At 41.9% G+C, this 23,719-nt stretch overlaps 1 protein-coding gene across 1 annotated transcript; it reads left to right on the top strand.

Annotated features, from left to right (window-relative positions):
* Positions 1–760: 760 nt before the first annotated feature.
* On the top strand, positions 761–22,257 carry sppl3 (signal peptide peptidase 3). The gene is made up of 11 exons (XM_053883981.1): positions 761–1,248; positions 11,612–11,689; positions 12,085–12,176; positions 13,624–13,743; positions 13,895–13,973; positions 14,346–14,458; positions 15,132–15,238; positions 16,698–16,861; positions 17,714–17,904; positions 17,994–18,103; positions 19,675–22,257. The coding sequence occupies exons 1-11, from the start codon at positions 1,223–1,225 to the stop codon at positions 19,747–19,749; spliced, it is 1,155 nt and encodes a 384-aa protein (XP_053739956.1). The 5' UTR covers positions 761–1,222; the 3' UTR covers positions 19,750–22,257.
* Positions 22,258–23,719: the final 1,462 nt, after the last annotated feature.

Below are 23,719 nucleotides of genomic sequence, written 5' to 3'. Positions count from 1 at the left end.
CTTAGTTTTTAGATTCCTGAGAGAAAAAGCTACTCTGTCGTCAGTCTCAGCCACATGTGTTTTGACATCTGCGGTGTGTTAATTTGAGTTCAGCACTGCGGAGCCCGCGCCTCGGCCACTCCCAGTCCTCATGCCGCGCGGTGCAGCAGTCAAGTGGCGGCTCAACTCAGATGCAGGTGAACTCAGTGTTTCGAAAGATTTTATTGGGATTTTTTTTTTTATTGTTGATCGATGGCCTTGTTATTTAGTGTCATATTTCAAAATGATGAATATAAAAAACTTAGGCCAGACATGAACCGTGAACGTTTCACGTGATTTGCCCTGACAATGCCACCGCAACATCACATGCAAAAGATCCATGAAGGTTTTCGACAGATCATTTCAGCGAGGAGCCGAATTTTCAGATGGATGCCTTTTTTTCTGTCTTCAGCACCAGCCTCCCCAAATGTACTGAATGTGACAGTTCATATGAGTTTACTGAAGAAAGCTGCAGATGAATGTGAAAGGCACGTACAATTTTATTCCATCCTAATCCACAACAAGTGACTTTGTTTGTGTCAATGGAGTGAATTCAGATATGATAGTTTTCTGCAAACGACGGTGCGGGTTAGAAGTCGGAAGATAGTTGAGTTGCAGGTGTATGTTTATACACTGCGTCGCAGCCAGTAAAAACAGTGCCCGTAATTTGTTTTATTTTTTTGTTTCATTTAGTGCACGAAAGCCTTTTGGTTCACGTCCTACTTGTAAAGCTCTGCTGCGCGGCGGCTGTGCGCGCTCCCGCGACTCTCTCGTCATAGACAACAAAGCTGTACCGTCTTCCATAACTGCGAGGGGTGCAGACTGAAGGAATAACCCGATTTATTCTGGACAGATCGAAATGGATATGGATCTACATAGGGTGTAGCATCGCTGGAGACCGAGCCATCACGGCTGGGGTGACGACAGGACATTGGCGAAAACCGTCGACACTAACACCAGTGTGTTTTTTTCTGTCTCGGGGTGCTTTGTCTTGTCCACCTAACGATAGCGAACCATCATTCCCGTTGCCAGATATCCAGCTAGTGATTACTAGCTGGCGTCGGGATGCGCCACCATGTTAACGCCTAAATGTAATTGCTAGTGCGACTCGATTGTTGGAGGAAAAGAAGAAACCCTCACCGAGGTACCCAGCGGGGTGTCACTGGGACCTGAATCCGTGTTTGTCCACACTGTTTTCGGCGACATGGCGGAGCAGGGCTACTCATCCTGGTGAGTGCGCTACCAGCTAGCCGCGGCTACCTACGGCGAGCTACTACTTCACCGATTCCTGTCTTCACATAGATGTGTCCACCGCTCGCCTGACTATGAACAAACATGTATTCACTTCAAAAACCCGATTACGGCGACTGCAACTTGCTGAAGGAGCAAAGTGTCACCCATTCAACATAAATTCTGCACCTCTGTGGGTGCTAGCGTTAGCTGCACCACCAGCTGATGCTAATGCTCCACAGCTGAGGTCAATTTCAACGATGTTTGGCTGTGTTCAGGCTCAACAACGGTTCTTTCATGTTGGGTTCCAATTGTTCCGGTAAAAGCAAATATTTATTCACGTGAGCTAGTGTTGTGTGACAGCGTCAGTCTGATAGTGTTCAATTAGCCGTGCCAACAAATTAGCATTAGCTGATGAAAGGGCCACAATTCAACGACGTCCCGTCACATTTAATAACAATGGTTGTGTCGCTGAGCCAAAATGACCAGATCAGGAGTCGTCTTCGTTCCACCTTTTCAGGAATATGTTTGAGCTCTGCCGTGTAAACGGTGTGGCTTTTGCTTGGAGTTGTGCGTCTTATTGACATAAATGAAATCACGCTCTTCTTCAGCATGAATGAAACCTGTTAGGCTGCGGAAACGTATAAAAACGCTCCAAATTTGTGTTCTTCATTGCGATTTGTGTGTGAGCGCGCGTTGTGCACAAGTTACATTTTTTTTTAATTTAGTGTATTTTCTGTCATTGTCAGACTACACTGAGTTATGAATGCAGAGTTATTTCTAGTGCAGTACTATTTTACTAGTATTCGTTTTCCTTAACCCTTAAAGCACCAATGGTGCAAATTCACAAACAGCATTGCTGCTTTTATGCAAGCCAAGCTGCAAATATAGAGCCTGATGTAGTTACTGTGTTACCTAAGCAGATTTTGGACACATGAAGTCATTCTTGAGAGGATGAAGATCATACAGTGAATCAGACAATAACACGCAGAAGCAGCACTCCTTGGGTGCACAGTGTCAAACTGCCTATCCAGTCCACAAGCAGCAGATACTGATGCTTCGCTCTGTCTGCAATGTGATGGAAGCACGGTCAATTTGGTGATGGAGGTTGGTAGGAATATTAAAAAGAACTAAATATGTAGAAACTGTGGGAGAATGTATTGTGCGACTGCCAGAACAACAGTGGTCATTGTCATTGTTGCTGGAGAGATTATCTTGGATGGCCTTTATTTGTCCCACAGTGTAGTTAATTCAACATGAGGAAGTATTTCCAGTGGATTAGATAAACATCTGTAAAAGTATGTAGTTCACTATGGCCGCTGCCTGCTGATGTCATGATGCATACAAATCAGATGAGTGAATTTATGCCCATCCCAAACTTTTAGTCATTCCTCATTTACCATATGCCTGTATGTCTAAACGTTTTCAAGATGTACCCTTTTGAAGTGATATCAAAGTGAAATATTTCATTGAAGTACCCCTGGCACCCAAAGGTTTGAGCCACTTCATTAAATTCCGACTGGTTGACCCCGGGAAATTCCTGTGATAAGAAATAAATCCGACCGGCTTGTGTTGGTGAACTTGATGATAATAAGGGGGAATCCTCATTTGAGAAGCATGAAGGAGTGACACTTTCAACTTTTATTGTATTGTAGGTACAGACAACTGTTAGAAATTAAAAAAAAGAAATTCTGTATCATAATGGTGTACATTTTTTGAACAGTATTTTCTTCCATCTTTCCATGCGTTGGTATGCACTATGGGGTCATTTGGCAGGACTTGGTTACATATTTTCTAGGTTAACTCCAGAGTTAACAACCACGTTGTTGCATTTAAATTGGGTGGGAATTTTAGGTCGTACAGCAGTTGTTTTTTAAATTGTTGAGGGCATTTTACTGCCCACCTTACAAGATGCCACTCGGCTTTATATTTCTTTGGAAATTTACTTGTTGTTTTCAGATCTGACATGTTGGTAGATGTCCCTTGTTATGGGTCACAAAGTCCTTTTGCTTAAATGATTTGGAATTTAGCCACACACACATTTTTTGTTCAATGCATCTCATTGGATTTTCGGCAAACGTGTATACTATTCATCTATTTATTCCTGCCAGAAATATGTCCTTAGATGTTTTCCAATAAAGCTTTTAGGGACTTTGAAAGACACACCAGGAGACAGCCAAGCTGTACCAAAATGCTACCACTGCATTAATTCTTTGATTGCATTTACGTGTGTGCTGAATGGATTTGATCTGAATCGGCTCGTCTAAATCCTGACTACGTCACATCTTGAGCCATTTAAATACAACCCTTGATCCCATTATACTGAATGTTGTAGTGGAGAATGGCAGTTTGCATGTCACATAATGAAGAGAAATATTGCTTTACTATTCTGGAAGAAATCTTACCAAATTTATCTATATGTAAATGCGGACTTCGGATTAGGTTATTTCTTTTTGTTTCGCTTGACATTGGTTGTACATTGCAAGCATTTCATGACACAACATGGCCTGTCACTGGGACTTAAACTATAGCTCTCTGCATGACTGTCAACACACTAACCAAAACAGCACAAAGCCATAAGAGTCCGCTTGCCTTCATTGAAGAATTTCAACACATTTCATTACAGTTGAAGAAGATACCTTATTGCTATTTTCAAATAATAACTTCAAAATGTTGTCAAAATATGTAAGAGCCTCATTTTACTACAAAAAAATGAAAGGTGTATGTGTAAATAATTCATTTTAAGTGATGTCGCCGTCTCTGACATTTTTGTTCTCAGGCTGTCCAGGTTACGATGAAATTGTTACTTCAACATGTGATGCCATGGTCATTTAAGAAAAAAATGTGTATCCGAGTTTTTTAACGTATGTACAAATCTGTACACGCAAAGGGAAATCTATCTCTGCCCTTACCTGACATAATACATTTCATCACCTAAAAGACAAAACAGCTAGTACACGTGTTTGTAGTGCGTGTTTTTCCCATATCTGGAGCAGGTGATTCGGGGCGCAAACACAAATGGTATTTCTCTTGAATACTTTTGTCTGCCGTTAATTAAAAACAACTTAATCTTTAATGTCCCAAAACTATAAAAATAAATTAATTAATTAATTGTGAAGTCTGCTTCATAGTATCTTTTAAGGTCAAGAAGTTTTAATTAGAGGATTTGAGGACATTAAATATTACAATGTTGACCGCCCAATACTTTCAATTTTATTTCTACAACCTGTCATTTGTAGCAGTAAAACATTACATGAATTGGTCATTCTCATATCGCCTTTTGATACCTGCTATCTGAGCATTTCCACCACAATGCTACAAGGAGGGTGCTGTACCCCCTCAATGGCACAACCTAAACCCCCTGGAGGATCAACTTAATATTGTGCAACAGATGGTTTCCTTTCCTATAGAAGAGCTTTTTGACTTGTATTAAATCAACTCAAGAAGGTTCTTATTTGTCTTATTTAACATGTGAATGTGTCATTTCTCCCTCCTCTCCTGCACGAACGGCGGACCAGACCTGCAGGGGCATACATGGCACTTGGGACGCCAAATTGTCCAGCCACTGCTTTCGCTGTAGAGCACTTACAGCAAGTTGAACTGCTGACGTGGAGGGATACAAAACTAGGGATGGCCCGATACTACTTTTTTGCTGACAGAGTATGAGTACTGACAGTTCAGTACTTGCAGATAAAGAGTACTGATGCAAATACTCAATACCATAACTAGCGTTTTAAATTCTATTTTTTTTCTCCTGTCTCAGCTCATGGTCCTTGAACAAACATGACACATTCAACATTTCTAGTTTAGCCTTGGCGAGCTATGTATATACTGATATACAGTCTAATATCCAAGTTCCTGGTACTCCAAACCGATGTGTATATATACAGTGTTCCCTCGTTTATTGTAAGGGTTACGTTCCGGGATCACGCGCAATGTTTGACGCACCATAATGTAAACCCAGGTTAGTGCTGGGCAGCGCAGGTCACCAGATGAAATCTCTGTCATCTCTACTATCTACTACTATCTCTACTAATGTCATCTGATGGAAAAACGTTCACATAGTAGAGTAGCTGGAGCGGATCAGAAATCAGATGACAGCACATCTATGATCTCATTGATGCAGACGAACAGTTGGATCTCTTTTATAGTAAAATGCCAATGACTATCCTACTCAGGTGTCTCTTCACTGGCTGATTTCCTGTCAGAAGGACATTCGGTGCAGGGCTCTGTTAAAATGGAACTGTTGCTGGTTAGTAGCGGAGGGCGGTCTGCCGCCGTCGGAGAGAACATTTCTTATATGAGAACATATGAAAAAGGGCAAGTGTGGCATGAGAGCCGGAAAGTAGACAGCAACGTTAAAACCTGTGATGCGCTGAATCCGCGGAACATAACAAGGGAACACTGTACTAGGTATCGGGTACTGTCATGAGTTTTTGATGAGTACAAATACAGCGAAATAGGCCAGCATCGGAGTGAGTAATCAATAAGTCAATCGAAAAATGATGATTTAAAAATAAATAAATAAATGAACTAGATCATTTTCCTCCCTCGCTTGTGTTTGTTTTTGTTCTCTCTGACTCTGAACTACCGCTGAGGCCTGTGTGAGTGCCCCTTTTTTGCTAACAGGAGGGCTTACTCTGTGCATGCAGAAGCGTCTCTGAGCGTTTTTGTGCCACACAGGAACCAAGAGAGTGAACCCACTTGTTGTTAATGTCTGTCAGTCGTCTGGCTATGAACGCACAGTTAACTTTTTAAAATGAAGCCTTGAGTGGTCTTCCACTGTTTTGCATCCCAACGCTAAGGTGATTTTGATACGAAACGTGGCCGTTTTAAAGTTTGTGTATGTGTCAGACTCGTTTTGCTTTTGGTGCACTTGTTGTCTGAGTCTATGATGAGTGGTTTGTGTACTCCATATATATATATATATATATATATATATATATATATATATATATATATATATATATATATATATATATATATATATGATTGTCCTGTGACATTCCTTATGTTTGGGGGGTGTTAATGAATGCTAAGTGTTTAGCGGTACCCAAAAATTATTCAAAAATCTCGTTTTTGATGATATTCTGCGAAATTACGGGTGGAATCACCTTTTTCATGGAAACCAGTGTGCTGACGGTACAAGTATGCCGTTATACCTGGCTAATAATCGGAAATGTTGGGAGTCCTGCTGGGATGTTGTGCAGTTCAGGGCATCCTTAGGACCCCCACTAGTTAAAAGCCTATTTGGGATTCTTCTGTTTAAAAGCAACTAAACCAACAACATAAAAACACCATCATCTGATGCACTTTCCTGTTCCGTATTGTGCTGTCCACATGTTTCCACTTTACCATGTTTGATTACACAGGATTTCTAGCACAAGCATCTGGATCGGTGGTGAGGCGTAATCCTCATGTGTTTGGTCTGCACTGATGAGGCCGTCGGTGCACACCACAGACATAACGATGAGCTGCATGACTTTCAGCTTGTTGCTGCGAGTCTCTGAAGCGTTAAAAAATTGTTTAAGGGTTAGGTTAGGGTTAGAATCCTCATGTGTGGCACCCTCACACAAAAGATTGCATCTCACCGCTGCAGTTAGGTATTTAAATTGTCTTTTTCCCCCCCCCAAGATTATTGTGATGAATAAAATGCCAAATTGTTTCTTAAATATTTGGCATGCTTAAATCAGGCCACAGAAAGTCTTCATTGTTGCTCAGTGATCCAACTCTTAGTGGTCAAGTCATGCGTGCCCCGACTCGATGGAAGTCGGTATTGGTATTGTGTTGTTTGAAAAACCAGTCTGCTGTCGAACAAGGATGTCTTATGGTGTGTTGGGCTTTCATCCAGGCCTTAACAGTCCGGGATTGTATTTTGTTTTTAAATGTTCCATTCATCTTTCTCACTCATGTTCTACAGGCTTCTGTGTGCAGAATTTAGACGAACCAGTTCGATGCTAGAATATGAATTAGGTCTGTGGCAGATTAGACCAGTTGTCTGTTGACTTGGTGAGTTTTTGGGGTAGTGACATCATCAAACTGTTTGTAAAAGACAATCATTTCCTGTTGCGCAAAGCACTTTTAAAAATCTCAATTAGATTTGTATTTTCTGGTATGTGGCTCATACACATGGTGAATAAAGCTGTTGATTTTGATGTTTTGACTTCTGTCCATATTCTGCCCATTATCAAAATGCAATAGCTCATGTATAAGTTCTGTCGTGGTTCTCTCTGGAAATTCAATTTTGAATAGTAATTTAAAGTTTCACACTCGTGGCGTATCATAGAGATGATGTGATGGCTCTGTAACTGACACAGAGGAGACTACAGTACATTTATTATTCAGCATTCTTCATTTGAGGCTTGAGAGTCAGGGGTCAGACAGGTTAGGATTTCCATCTAGTCTGCTCATCTCAACAGACAGCATTTATGCACAATACCGGACTTGTCCTCTCGTGGGAGACAGGCCTCTATTATCATCAGGGAAGTGAAGTCAGTGCTGTGGCGCGGAAATATTTTTTTTATTTTTTTTTATTTTTTGTCCAGCCTGCTGTTAATGTATGCTAAGTGTTTAGCGGTGTGGGGCAAGGACTGACTTGCCACACACCTTTTGTCAGAGCAAGTGTCCTTGAGCTTGAAATTTACTCGGTCATTAAACTGTTCATCGTTTTTATTCTTTTAATTTGTTTTTAAAGTGAGGTTGGGCGATTTGGATGAAAAAGAGGAACCCAAATCACATTCTTTTGTTTTTGTTCTCACGAAAGTCGATTTAGTTTTTTGGGTGAAACTACAAAAGACTAACTTGCACCGAGGCCCAGATCTGACTGGTAACGTTAGAAGCAGATCATGAAGGGCGGAATATCATTAACATGTTAAAAGAACACCTCACGCCTTATTTCATACTTCAGGTTGCTTTTATAAAATTTGAATGACTGTTGCTCTACTGATCGAGCCACCCTCTAAAACCTGCCACTGTCGTGGCGTGTTGGCAGCAGTGTGTTTATAATCCCACTGTTTGGACAAATAACAGGCAGAGATAGTGCTGTTATTGGATGAGTTTCAGGCTTTTAGCTGGAGGGCGTCTACTAAACTGCAAAACATGAAAAAATGGACGCCCTCCAGCACTCAAAACCAGACGCCCTGTTTCCTCAGCAGGACGCCCTAAATGTATTATTGGTGCCTGTTTAATACCCAACTCGTAGTGTCATCTCACTGGTTTACATTAAAATGTGTTTCCAAACGGTAATTTCGCTGAATATGATCCAAATTCGTAGATTGTCGAAGCTTTCGCAACCGTATTTTGTCCCTCGCGGTTGCCGTATTTGTTACTGCAGAAATCTCGCGGTGATCCACATCTCGCGAGTCGCGTCACTTGCGGCGTGGAAGCGTGCTGCTATTGATGGGATGTCTGACGCTGATGACAGGAGGAAACCGCAGATATAGTGCTGTGTAGAAAAAAATCTATTTTCCGATTCTGAATCATTCGTACATTAATTCCATAAAATTGATTCGTAGATCCAAAGATCGGATTAATAAATTTACATTGTAACACATATTCTCCGGGTGAAGTCCAACCCCTTTGACGCAGGCGCGCACCTGTGACACCAAAGTCAAAACAACATGGCTCCTCACAGTGGCAACACTAGCAACGTGCCGGGTTTGATAATGCCTGAAACGCTCAAAGCAATGGTCTGGCACCATTTTGGGTTCAGAACCGACCAAGACAAAAATGTGCACGACAAAAGCAAAGCAATTTGCAGGTTATGCCTAATGGATGTTTTGAAAGTGTTGCAGTATTGCGGAAATGCGACCTACCTCACGAACCACGTGACGCGACATCACCCAGAGCTCCTGTCCAAGCCATCCACCGGGCCACAACAAATGAAACTCGAGCGAACTTTACCACTACCGGGTAATTCTGCACGCTCTGTCAAAATAACTGAAGCGATTGCGGCCTTCATTTTCAAAGATATGCGCTCGTATTCCGTCGTTGAAATGAGGGCTTCAGGTGGCTAACGAAAGTAACAGCCACACTACGTTATGTTGTCTCGCAAATGTCTGTTGTACCAAACGTGTACCAGTCAAGTAAAAGAAAACGTGAAAAGTAAGCTTCAGTCAGCAGTCAGGGTGGGCATCACAAGTGATTCGTGGACATCTGTGGCTTCGCAATCTTACACGAGTCTGACAACTCACTATATTGATGAGGAGTGGAACCTCATCTTATATGTACTACAGACCACAGAGGTTGAAACTGTTCAAACTGTACAACAACCGTCAGGTTGCTGTGAAGTCAGTACCCAGCACTGTTTACATTTTCAGTGGCTGAGAATATTTTTTTTCATTTTGATAATAAAATAAAAATAAATGCATTTGTATTATACAGCAGCATCTTTTGGGTCAATTTCTAATGTCATATTTGTAATAATGCACCAGGCCCATGAGTAGTCCATCGCCGCAGGTATAGACACATCTGGTGTTCTCTGTCTGGATCTTTCAGGTGATCCTGCCGGCATGTTTGTGAAAGCAATGCTACAAACTTGGAGGGGATTGAACCTTCCTATTTTCACCAGTATTACAGCCATCATTTACTACCAATCTGCCATTTATTTCCTGTTGAATGTTAATTTGATAGTAGTATTAATATGTTGCCTAACTAGTCATGTGATTATGACATCAGCTCAGAAAATGTTTTAATACTAACCTGAATCGAGATAGCATCAATTTGTGATAATTAATTCTAAGTCATGAGAATCGGAATCGAACCAATTCATGAACTTATAATCATTACTCAGCCCTACGCAGAAAAGTTCCAAACTTAAAAAAAAAATTGTTGACAAAACTCATTGCTTTCTAATCGGAAGAAAATTTGGCGCTCCCCTCCCCGCATCACAGCGCCAAGCGGACGAACACACAGAGTGAGAGCAAAATAGCTTGACAGGGATGAAAATTCGAGCAGTTGTATTGATTTAATCAAGCGACAAGCCTTTATATATGTATTGTTTGAATGAATGCTGTGGTTGTGAAAGTTTAGAAAACCATCACAGCTGGTACATCTGCATGCTTATCTTGCATAAAAAATGAAAAAAAGATGGAGACACAAGACTGTACACAATGGCTTGTAGTAACGGAAAGAATCATAAAAATTATTGTTGTTTTATTATTTATTAATGAATCAGGGTCAGTTAAGTAAAACAATTGCCCAGGTTTCCCCAGCATCTCAAAGTGTTACTGTGGCAACAGTTACTGAGTTCGTGTCTGTTAAGGTTTGTTATTTGTCTCAGATGCATCTGTTGTTTATCAAGTTATTTTGTTCGTATTGCTTTCCAAAGCCAACTTGCTTGTGTCGGATAGTTTTCTCAATGTGGCTTCTCTGACAAGAGGGATGAGGGGGCAGCCACGGCTGCGCCAAAGAGGGTTCCAGAAATATCAAAGTGAGTGGGAAAATTCAATTCATTTGTTTTTCCACATTGTCCAAATCAATATCCCGATGACGATAAAAAAATGAGTTGTAGTTAATTTTAAAGCATATTCTTTGTCCAAACGAACACCTGGCACCTGGCCGGCACACAGCGCCAGTATTGCTGCTTTTAGATAAAGAGTGTCTGGGGCTGTCATTTGTAGAATGTCCTACTCATGTTGTCTTTCGTACATAGTTAAGGTCAGATATTCCGTGGGAGTATATCAACTTGCAGCAGCGTTTCATAAGTACAGTACTTAATCTTTTCCCAGTACACAATGCTGTTACTTCTGTCTCCACCAGCTTGCATTACACTTTTTGTGTTGATGGATGGACTGGCGTTTTGGAAACACTGCAAGCGTGCAGCTGTTTGTAAAAAAAATAGGTATAGGAAATACTGGTTAGGCAGTAGAAAATGTCAAGGATGGCTTCCTCTCGATGGAATCTTTGTGAACCGTGGCTTTTGTAAAACCAAGATGCCTTTTTTCTGAGTGTTTCGCTGAAGTTATTAATTTAGCTCTTGTTTTGAAATGAAAAGACTATGTATATATAATTACTGTGTAGCACTTAGTTCATTTCTCCAGCAAACAAAATGATTCATGACTATCTTCTTCAGATTGACCTTCATTGTCAGCTGTGTAACGCATATGCAGAGACACAATTCACATTAATTGCACAAATTCAGTGTATTTGTGATGCATTGTCACACAATTATACTCAAACGTCACAATGTTGTGATAATATCGGCATCATGGACCATGTGTTGTGTATCGTATCGCGCGGTCTCCTGTGATTCCTGCCCCTCGTGTACAGCTACACCCACTGATCAATTTATGGACCCAGCAATCAGATATATATTTTTTTAAACGACATTTGTATAATTCTGGTATGTTGTTCTTTCTTCCAGGGCGTACTCCTTAGTTGACTCCAGCCAGGTGTCCACCTTCCTAATCTCAATCCTCCTCATCGTCTATGGAAGTTTCAGGTGAGTGTCACTAAATAAATAATCAACCGTCAAAGGGCCGGTGTCCATATATGTGCAGTGCTGTTCCTCCACATGACAGGCCTTTTGTCAGGAAGCTCATATACTAAATAATATATACAACGCAGCCTCATGCTTGCTTCCTTTACTGCTTTACCCACTGAAAGCCCACCTTCATTTTGCTGCAGTAACTTCATTTTTTTCACTAATTAAGTGAATCTTGTTTAAAACTTTTTTTGAGGATAATTGAAATGTGTGAAATTGTTTTTTTTAATGTTCTCCTTACATTTGTCACAAATAAGTCTGTCTTTTTTTGTCTGTCTTTGGGTGGAGACAGACAACTGTGACAGTTTCAGTGCTCGCCTTTGTTATTGTTTTGCACTGTCTTCCCCTCATAGGTCATTAAACATGGATTGTGAAAACCAGGAGAAGGATAAAGATGGGAACCCCACAACAACAGGGTCTTTTAACAACAGCAACACAAACAACAGTAAGTCTGGCTCGACTGCAAACAGGATTTCTGTTTATCATGTTTGGATTGAAAGTGTTTCAAGTTATTTCTAGCTATGAAAGGCTCTGTGTCAACATCTCTCACGATGTGCTGTCACATTACACTTTTCTTCAGCACAAAAGTTGTTGGCAAAAAAAAACCCTCAAATTGATCATTAAAACCGACGTGTTGCCCTGGTCTGCCATATCATTCTGTAATAATCCTAAAAACCATGTGCCAATGAAAAATAGAGGAGAGAAAGGATACTTGTGAAAACAGAATCACTTAAAAAAGTCCTAGCAAGTAGATGCTTCTTCTTCTGACATGAAATGAATTGGCTTACTTTTGACAGGTTTTTCGTCACAAGTTGAATGACTTGAGAGCACTTCTTTGTCTGAAAGCACAATATTTAAGACAATCTAATCTAATACATTTTCGTTTTATGTTGTAATTGCTCAGGAAATGTAGTCTTTGATGTTGGCATTAGGGATGGGCAATATGGACAAAAATAGTTAACTTGATAAATGTTCTAATTTCAGCGATAAATACATTTTCATTCTATTCCATGTATGGGACACTACAGTCTCTCTTGAAACTGTTTTAGGATGAAACTTATTAGTGGAGTTTGTCTCCAACATCATGTTTTGTTTATGTTTAGATACAATAGTTAGGTAAGTGTAGAGATGAGAAATTCAATGTTTCACGTATCTGGTAGAAGCTGCTGGTGTCTGACAGACTGCTCTGCCAGCTTTATTTAGGGGTTAAATTGAGCTGTCTGTCTGCTGTATCTCATGTCTCTTAACAGTTGACTTGAACTATGGACTCAGAGTCGACCGGTGTCATTATCAAAGGTTCCCTGCATTAAAAATAAGTTTAAAACTGCGGTCATGAACCAAAGTTCACCACACTCTCCACAACTGTCACACGCCGGTGTCGGCTGTGAAACGCTGCTGAGCTGGAGAGCGCGGCGCGCAGTCACGGTCTCGTCATGTTCACGTGTGCAGGTCCAATGCAGCGAGTGATCCGCGTGTTTGTCGAATTTATCGTGAGAATTGTCATCGTGGACATTGTGTTTGACGGTATATTGTGTACGATGAGTCACCCATCCCTATTTTGGATCAAGCGTTTTCTTGAAGCAGACTTGTGTTGCGAGCTAGACGGTAAATATTGTCATTGAAACGGACACAAACTGGATTTTGGTCACCTCCTTTAGTCGTAATGTATTTGTTTATGCCATTCATAATACGATTTAACTTGCTGAAAGAGACACTCTGCAATGCCCCATCACTGGTGCAGTGGCAACCTTGGCCTCTTGCCTCCATGAATGTGTCATTAAGAAATGACTCTAAGATAAATGCATGCATATTAAACAAACATGCAACACGAAAGAGACGTTTAAAAAAGAAATCTTTTTTTCCTCATTTTTTCTGTTGTTTTCTGTCTGCAGGTATTCAGACCATAGACTCCACACAAGCATTGTTCCTGCCAATAGGAGCCTCTGTCTCTCTCCTAGTCATGTTCTTCTTCTTTGACTCTGTTCAGGTGGTCTTCACAATCTGCACTGCAGGTAAATGCTGCGACCAAAACCTCTGATGATGAACCATTGATGAAAGTTAAATCATTTGTTACTTGATTAAGCTGTCCTAATGCCACTTGGACAATCGCGCTTGGTGTCTCACACTTTTGGTCTCATTGTTTGTCTCTGTTCTTTTACACAGTGCTTGCAACAATTGCATTTGCATTCCTCTTGTTGCCAATGTGCCAGTATCTGACCAGGCCGTGCTCCCCACAGAACAAGTAAGAAATGCACACGGTAGCCTTGAGTAGTAGGAGCACTTGTGTTATATTTTCCATGAAACTCCAGTCAAGGGGCATTTGTTAAACTTGGAGGCCATGTGTTATGCAAAAATGAGTTTTACAGGGATTTGGATTGTGATTTTTGCTTGTGAAATGTGAAATGAAACACTGTATTTAAATTGTAACAATTATTAGCAACAGTAACTCAGGAGCACAAAATCTAAAACATTTTAACCTACAAAACCAAAATGAATACACCAACTATTTTTATTTTTTCATTCAAAATGAGGTACTTTAGCAGCTCGGCGCATACACCCAGCACATGCTTTGAATTGGTGCGGAAATAACTTTTGTTTTTTCCTGTTATTACAGAATTTCATTTGGCTGCTGTGGGCGCTTCACTCTGGCCGAGTTACTGTCCTTCTCCCTCTCAGTGATGTTGGTGCTCATCTGGGTTTTGACCGGACACTGGCTGCTCATGGATGGTATGTCCTGGTCACATTGGCCCTGCTAATTGTCACATTCTCTGTGGTGCTGCATTTCTACTCAATGTCCCCTTTTAACCCTTTAGGCATTAATGTATCACTGTCAACAAGCTAAGCCACAAATATGGAGCCTGGTGTAGTTACTGCTTTAACATATAGCTAACACCTGTAACTTAAATCTGAGCAACATCTGTGGGCATCTCCGTATAAACGTTTCGTGTCTGGAGACCTGATGGAGGGTAGCTCGACTCTGCGGGCGGGGGAAAAACGCTGAAATAGTGGCAGACAATGTTGAGGTAAAGTCGTAGGGGAAAGTACTCTGCAGTGAGGCTGCAGTGGCAAAACATCTATATAAGTAGTGTAATTCACCATGGTCGCCTGGTGGCATCATAAGATACAAATGCCTGTATCTCTAGCTGTTTTCAGGCTACTGACTTCAGAAAGTTGTGATATCAAAGTGGAATATTATAATGACAGTTATAGTCATTAAAATGTTTTTAATGACTATAACTGTTTTTACTATTTTTTAATATAGTCTCTTCTGCATATGAATTTTGTACAACCAAAACAGGGTTAAGGAAAGAACAAAAGAAAACAAATGTCCAGGTGTTGCTTGCAAAATTATGTCTCCAAGCTAAAATTGTCTCTCTCTTTTTTTCCTCCCTCCCCGCAGCTTTGGCCATGGGCCTCTGTGTTGCCATGATTGCATTTGTGCGGCTGCCCAGTCTGAAGGTGTCGTGCTTGCTGCTATCGGGCCTGCTCATCTATGATGTGTTCTGGGTAAGACAAGTACCACAACAACTGGCTAACCCCTGCAACGCCCTGAAAGAACTTGGGCTGTCATGGCAGGAATTTGGGAATTCCTGTCTGCGTTATCAGTTCCATACCAGAGACCTTTGAAAGAATCTTTGAAAGTACCAGGAAGGAGAAGGAGAAGGGGAGGAAGACAACCAGTGAGGTCAGGATGTGATAAAGGAGGTCATGAGGAGGATAGCTGTAGGCTTGTTAACGAAAACTAATTTTGCTGGTCAATAAATTGTTCCACAAATTATTCCAGACAAACAATACAATTGTCACCATTATATTGTGACCACATTTTGTTTTTTGAGAATGTGATATGAATTCATCATAATTTATTCATAATATTTATGTTTATACAGACGTGTCCAGTAGGTCCTTCTTACTAGGATAGACAACAGGCCCCAAAGTACGACAGGCGTCTGCACTGTGTAAACTATTATTTAAACATAAAGAAAGAATGATGATGTTGGCGACAAACTGCACTAATGCGCTGTACAGAACACACCACTGAACACCTTGTAGATTTCGTCCTGAAACAGTTAGGCTTTCCAGACAGAATGAGTGAGTCAAAGACATGGAAATGAAATGCAATTTTATTTATTTAGATACTGGAAATGCGGAAGTCACACATTCAAGCATTCACATTTACACACTTTATCATGGCTGGCAAAATGATGACTTATTTTTAATAGCGTTCCATTCACGGACTTATTGATTATTGTGATAGGCCGCGATATGAGTGACCAGGAAGGATGGTCAAGATAGGCTTTGGTGAAGGAGTCCAACATGCATTGCAGCCCCCCGATGGAAAATGCTGATAAACAAACAAGAAGGTGTGACCAGTAATAGCTGTGATGCCATGCACAGAAGGGGGTCCCACAGACAGTGTTCTGCCTCTGGAGGGCTCAGGAGTTGCAGCTGGCGGTGATGGCATGGAGAAACTCTGCATCAACAGTCAAGAATGCTTTTGCTATATTTGTGCCGTTTCTGTCAATCCAAAATGAAATGCTTCAATGTTCACATGGGGTCACCTCCTGTTACTCCTTTGGTTTCATCTGGGAACATTACATTATGTTGTCTTACAAGTGAAAACTTGAATGGTTTGACTTTTATCGAATATTTGACAAATGACTTGAGTTAATGTAAAGATGCCTTCAGCAGAAATTCAGTAAAAACCTTTTGTTGTTTTACATATATGTAAGTTAGTAAGCATAATTGTTGAAGTTACAATAATTGATTATTCATGATTTAGTTTATTTTTGGACATTGCTTGTCAGACATTTCGTTGCTGTTTTGTGTGTACTGACATGGCACTTCCGACACAATGGTGCTGGTTCTCATCATGAGGTTTTTTTTTTTTTGTTTTGGTTTGGTTTTTTTACTGAGAAATTGTGTCATTTATTGATGGATACATTTCCAACTTCTTTGTCTCTGCCAGGTTTTCTTCTCAGCTTACATATTCAACAGTAACGTGATGGTCAAGGTCGCCACCCAACCTGCTGAAAATCCCATCGACGTCCTGTCCCGGAAGCTTCACCTGGGGCCAGGGATGGGCCGTGATGTCCCCCGCCTGTCCTTACCTGGCAAACTGGTCTTTCCCAGGTAAGATTGATGTTACCGTGGAGAGACCTGTGGGGAGCATTATATTAAGGTGTCTGTGAAACCTGAGCCCTCACCTAACACGTCCATTACTCAAGCCCTCTGTTTCCACAGATGAACTTTGAAGGGGTCTTGTATTTCCTTTTTTCTCTGAATTAAATATATTGTTGCTTTCTTCTACCCTGCATCTGAAGTTGACATTGCTTAAAATGTAACTTTGGCAGTCCAAAATAAAAGTAAAATATTCACAATTTAAGCTTGAAATAGCTGTAAATATCTAAATTGAAGCTTGAAATAGCAGGAAGCATCAGCTTTTATGGTGATTTTCCACAGATTGTAACTTTTAAAAGCTCCAAAATAGGTGAAATAAATTACTGTTTTTTTGTTTTGCACGATGTTTGCCACCATGTCTTACTTATACAAGCACTCCGGCGATACCCAAGTCTATGTGCTGCACAGAAAGCTTTAGATGGACCTGCCGCCGTCACTTAATACGGTTTTGCAGAGAGGTTATAGATGAACTTGCTCAAAATGTGTGGGAGCGAGAGATAAGCCTCATTTGTGCGAGTCTCATACCAACTGCATCAAAGTCTGCAGCCCTGCTCACCAATACCAAAAAAGCTTTTTCTAACAGTTGGTTGAGTTGCGTAAATGCCTCTGTGAGGATGGTTGATGAGCTGCCTCAGACCTTGGTCCGGTCACTGTGGTCATGCCTCTTCAAATATATGGCGATGGTCAATGTATTTCCACTCTTAATTTCAACATGCAAAACTTTTTTTTTGTCTGCTACGTAGAATGTGCATGCTGAACGCTCCAGTTTTGTCACATCACAAACCTCCTTTCTTCTGCTTCCAGCTCAACAGGGAGTCACTTCTCAATGTTGGGGATTGGAGACATAGTGATGCCGGGGCTACTTTTATGCTTCGTTCTGCGCTACGATAACTATAAGAAGCAAGCCAACGGTGAAGTCCCGGGGCCAGGGAACATGTCGGGCCGCATGCAACGGGTCTCGTATTTCCACTGTACTCTCATTGGATACTTTGTGGGTAAGCATGTGATCAGCTGACTAGTCTCATATTCTGTGTGGTGTTGTTTATTTCTTTATTTCCAACAACCTTGTCATTTGTGCGTCTAGGTCTGCTGACTGCAACCGTGGCATCCAGGATCCATCGTGCTGCTCAGCCTGCTCTGCTCTACCTGGTGCCCTTCACCCTGCTGCCTCTGCTCACTATGGCCTATCTGAAGGTATCACTGAACATTTCAACTCTTACGCTGGGTGAAGAGTCACAGTACTGTCGATTGACTCTTGTATATTGAAAATGTAATCTACGATGAAAAATAGGACAAAAGCTGATTATTTCAGTTTTTTTAGCAATTGTGCAGATGTTGAAACAGAATTTGCAGGCTTATAGATCACGCCGAAGGTTTAGTGATCCGCAGTGTTTATGTTCTTGGATGGCTTTGTGATATTGCCATACAGTACTTCTATATTTAACAGCAATTCATGTTAAATTGAATTGGACCCCTATTGATCAGTATGTGTATATCTGCACCGTTTATTATTTATAATGTATACATTTCCTACTGTGGGACAAATTAAGGACATTTAATCTACTTTACATGAGAAAATATGCATAAGTTTCCTGTAACACACCAGCCACACCCACTCTGCTGTGATTGGTCTCCCTTAAACACTATGCCAGTGTTTTTCAGCCTTTTTCTAGCCACGACACCCTTGGTTCATTGAAAAAGTCTCGAGGCTCACCACCATAGGAACACGCTTGTGCTTAAAGTCCTGTAGAAAATCTCTATTCCTTTGTGAAAAACTGCAGCTACTGACACTCGGTTGTTATTTTGCCAGGCTGTTTGCAGGAGCAAATTGCAGAAAATGTATTTGTTTCAAATGTGTCCAGAAAGAAGCGGGCAATATGGCAAAATATATCATGATTTATTTATTTACTTACTTACTTTAAATAACGTAAATAACGCAACATAATGTTTCGATTTTATCTCTTATCTTTTGCTTGATTGTATTGTAGTTTAGAGTTTCCAATCAAATCCTTAGCATTCTTTTCCTGAACTTGCTTCATAAAAACAATTATTCTTTCTCTCTTCACATTTTGAGCTCATCCTTTTAAATCACAAAGCAAACTTTGACAGTCCATGAGTACCAATAAAGTTTTGAAGTGAGACGTCACGTTAGCCGTTAGCTCTGTTAGCTCTGCGCTGCAGACAGTCTTTGGCATCACGGCTCCGACAAGGATCCCTCCCTCCATGGTTCTGTGGTGAAAGTGTGTGGTCAAGTTAGAGGCGCATCAGGTTCAAAAACAGCAGGAAGTTGCGCATGTGAGCGGCTTCTTGGCTGTGAGTATGTGGGAAGAGGAGCGCCGCACACCACAGCAGCGCTGCTTTGACTGACGGACAGATCAGCGCATCAACACACTGTAGCTCTACAGTAGAGTGGAGAGAAAGAATGTCAGTGAATCCATGTGATCTCCTCACCTTGGTTGCTCCTCAACACCTAATTGTCATGATCTAATGTCATCTATATCTCCCACCTCTGTCTTCGGACACATGAGGTGAAACTCGATCATTTGACGGGCCAGAGAACGGTAATATTGTGATTGTCTTGTCATTGAGTTGTGGGCGTTGTATTTTCTTGTATTATATTTGCGGTTTTCTTCCCCTGAAAATGAATAGCTGTACGTCCACTGGACTTGATGTGGCTTTCGTTTGTGCTGGACGGGGCGCGTAGCACAGCCCGAGCTGACCTCTGACCCCTACCTGTCCACCCACACCTCTCTCTGTGCTGTCAGGGGGATTTGCGGCGCATGTGGTCCGAGCCCTTTCACGCCAAGTCCAGCACCTCGCCACGATTCCTGGAGGTATGATGCACCTTGTGACGACTGACCAGCCGGGGAAGGACTGCAGATTCATTCCCCCTAAATCGGAGGGAAGGAGAGTGGGCACACTCACAGTGAGGCCATGTCGTCATCACCTCTTCATGCTTTCCACCAATCTTCTGTGAGCAGCCTTGGATGGACGCCGGCGTGTGCATGTGTGTGTGCGCACGCACACACATGGCTCTGTGTGTGTGCGTGTGCGGATCACAAAGCCCCAACACGACTCATCTTTGGTCACTGCATCCTCCCAGGTTCATCTCAGCTTCCTGCTTCTGTTTGTTTCCTCTTCATTAGAGCACATCCTGTCTCTGCTGTTTTGGTTCCACCTCTTCGCTCTGTTCCTCCTCTCTGACTCCATTTGCCAGCGGATGAACTGGAGCGCTAGGCCTCCCTGTTTTGTGTGGACTTGCCGATGTGAGACACAGTTGAGGTTTACATCTGTTTTTTTCTTTTTTAGTATTGTTGTGGTCATTATTCATATTATTATTATTATTATTGAGGAATGACTAAAGCTGATCAAGTGCAGCGCGGCAGCAGGCAGAGCTGGCTAGAGTTGACAGCAACAGGAGTCTTTCAGCTCATCTTCCATGACAAATGCTTCTCTGTCCCTCCTCCCACCCCTTCCCTCCAGAGGTCCGCCCTCCTCCTCCTCCTCCCCTCTTGTTCATCTGCTGTCCCTGGCCTCACAGATAACTATGTATTTTATTTAGAAAAGTTTTATTCTTGGCATATACAGAAATGATGCATTATAAATTGTGACGCTGCCTCCAGTGTTGAAGCGGCTGCCTCTATTTGTATATACGTGTACACATGTACTTGCGGTATCTTGAGTTTATATTTGTGTTGGGGAGCATGTGGAAGAGGGTGGGAAGCTAACGCCAGCCAGCAGGCTCATTTTTCTAAACGGTTCGGCAGCCAGCTGCTTCAATTTGAAGATTTTCTCAAGTTTTATAAGCTTGCTCTGGAAAAAAAGTGACAACACATCCAAAAAGACGACCTCAGCATCGGTGGCTGGATGATGTAAATGTTAGTTTCCTGTTCCCGTGAGTGAGAGCGTGCGTGTGAGAGTGAACCGGATGAGTTTTACTTTTGCTTTTAATTGAATTCATGTCAAAACGGTGACAATAGTCAGGTTTCCATTGAAGTGTACGGATCAGCACAGTTGAAGAAAACAGTTGAATACTGTAAATGAACTCACTACTTCTGTAGTTTTTTTTTTTTTTTCTCCAGACAGATGGAAATGTAAACAGTGTTTTTTTTCCAAATAAATGAATGTTGACTTGATTTTAAATGTAGCTTTCATCGTGAAACCTCATCGTGCTGAGTTTTGTACTGTTCGTCTTCGCACAAGTCATTTATTGCTATTTAATACCTTCAACACTTTTTAACAAAAAGTTTTGAACCATGTGTAAATGCCTGAGGTGTCTTTTTTTTTTTTTTTTTTTTGCTACGGCATCAGTTACAACAAGCAGCACATTTTAATCAGGTTCTCCTCGCTCAATGAAGACCTGACTATTGTGCGATGGGATCAGTAGAGAGCATCTGGTCTGGATGGATGTTGGCGTGCGTGTGTGCGTGCGTGTGAGCGTGTGTGTGTGCGCGTCTTTGTGATCAAACAACTGTCTGATTGGATCTGGATGGGGGAGGGAGTGACCTTTTCCCCTTCACAAATCCTAAAATGTAAGTTAGACTCTAACCAACAGGCTGTCACCTTGACTGACTTGCTTTTGTTTCCAGCTTTCCACTGTTCAGTGGTGCTCATCCGTTGAATCTAATTTATACTGGAACCACAACAGTGTATACAGACCAAGATGAGGCTTCTGATTTTTTTTTTTGTTTGTTTTGTACTATCTGGACGTGCATGTTAAGTGTACAGTGTATCAGACTGCATTCACTGGGCTGCTGCAGTTTTTGCCAGGCCACGCACTGGACCTTCTGGTCAGCGACTAAGACAAAGTTGAAAGGTCACAAAGGACTGGTCAGCACTGACCCCCCCACCCCCCTGCTCACTATTAGGACCTGACTGGAGGCTGAGATGTCAGGCCAGCTGCCTGGTGCAGGAACAGGAACTTTGACATCCTGGAACCACAAACTTTCTCGTGAACATAGAGAGAAAACCTAGATTTCTATTCATATATAGGTATACATTCACGCACATACCTGTGTGTGTGTGTGTGTCTATATACATATATAAAGTAACTGATGACGATCATTGTGGTTACATTTTTAACAATGGTTTTCTCCCCTTTTTTATTTCCTCCTCTCCCCTCTTCCAGAGAACTGTCGATTGATATTATTGCTGAAGGGTTCTGTATAGACAAATGGTGAATAAATAAATTAAGAACTGTGTTGTGAAACATGAATCCTGAAGCGCTGGGTCTCCAATATTCTGTCTCCCTACAACCCCTCCATCTCCCCTCCTTCCCTCCTCGTTCAGGATTCTGCTGTAAATAAACATGACTCTAACTGTAACCGCTGGCTGTCTGGAGTTTATCTTTCTATTTTTCATTAGAAGGGAACAATTTGTTGGTTTGGGTTTTTGGTTTTCAATTAACTTGACGCTACTTTCTGTCGAACAATTGCCGCCACTTAATATCTGTATCACTGGTGTCGACCTCTTGTTGTACACCAAGTTCTTCGCAATGTTCACTGGCTCAGCTTTGGCCTCAACCGCAGGGGGAAAAAATGAAACTCACATGTACTTTAAACTTGAACTTGACATACTCTAGTCAAGCCACCAATCTTTTCAGAGAAACTGACCTCCGTACGTGATGCAGTGTTAAATCTCAGTAAGGCGTTTCAAACGTTGCCACCATCAGGTCCCACAGGATGTCAGGGTTAAAAGATGGGAACCCAGAACATCGAGCGAGAAATGCATTCTCACGCTACAGCTAACAAGCGTGTGGGTGTTCAAATAAAAAGTAGGAAAGAAAAGACTTGAGTTGGTAGTTGCGTGTCGCTGGGAGAAGGAAGGAAGAGGCGCCTCAAGAAACCCCGACGGAAGCGATGAGTGACGACGCTCATACACGAGTTTCTTCTGACCACATATATGGACGTCCTTTCTGCACTTATGCGGCGATAAATTGTGTTTAGAGTAAGATAAACTATTAAAGAATATAATACAAATATATAATTTAAATCGTAGTTTAGATCGTTTTAGTTAAAGTAGTAGAATCTGTGCTTGTGGTGGCAGGTCTTGTCCGGCAGATGGCGACACAGCACAATGAAGTTCCACCCGTTTCCCGCAAGTTATGTTTTTATCGAACACGTTTTACATTTCCCTTCATGTTATCGTCGTGCACGGGTCACTGCGGGCATATCTTCGTGTCAAAATCGTCGGTGATGTGCGGCCGTGCAGAAGTTAGCGATGACAAATCTGCTTATAATGTGATGAAGTGGCGCACTGGAAACGTTCAAGGGCTGTCGCTAACGCCGCGCCGCTAAATACGTGATCGAAAACAGCACGCGTTAGTCGAAGAACAGCTGCAGCTGTGGTGGGAAAATGGCCGCCGCGTGGGCAAAGGCGCTGAGTCATGAGATCCTGCCAAGGCGGCTGCACCATCCAGAGGTGCTGAGTTCTCCGCAGGCTTTTGTCTGTCTGATCCACTTCAGTCGCTCAATAGTGACAGCGCCGAGGACAATGGCTGCTATTAAAATGACCAGTGGACGAGTGCTGGCGTATGCGCAAGATAATGGTGACATCATGACAATCTTCTGGAAAATGTGATTACAGGCAAATCCACTTAGGATCCTTGAAGGCGCCGTTTCATGGATTCATGTCAAGCTTGAATTTGAGGTTTGACTTGGTGCCGCAGGGGTCCAGCGGGGGGTGTGGTGAGCAGCCATGGGCTACTGGAGGCTGGAAGAGCTGACCTACTGACTGGTTGCATGAAGAGAGGGGGAGGGGGGGGTGAGGACTGTGGGTGGGATACACACTGGTGGGGGTGGCGGGAGGTCG

Source organism: Synchiropus splendidus, chromosome 1, assembly GCF_027744825.2.
Source record: "Synchiropus splendidus isolate RoL2022-P1 chromosome 1, RoL_Sspl_1.0, whole genome shotgun sequence".
Taxonomy (NCBI): Eukaryota; Metazoa; Chordata; class Actinopteri; order Syngnathiformes; family Callionymidae; genus Synchiropus; species Synchiropus splendidus.
This window is presented reverse-complemented; position numbering and strand designations above follow the sequence as displayed.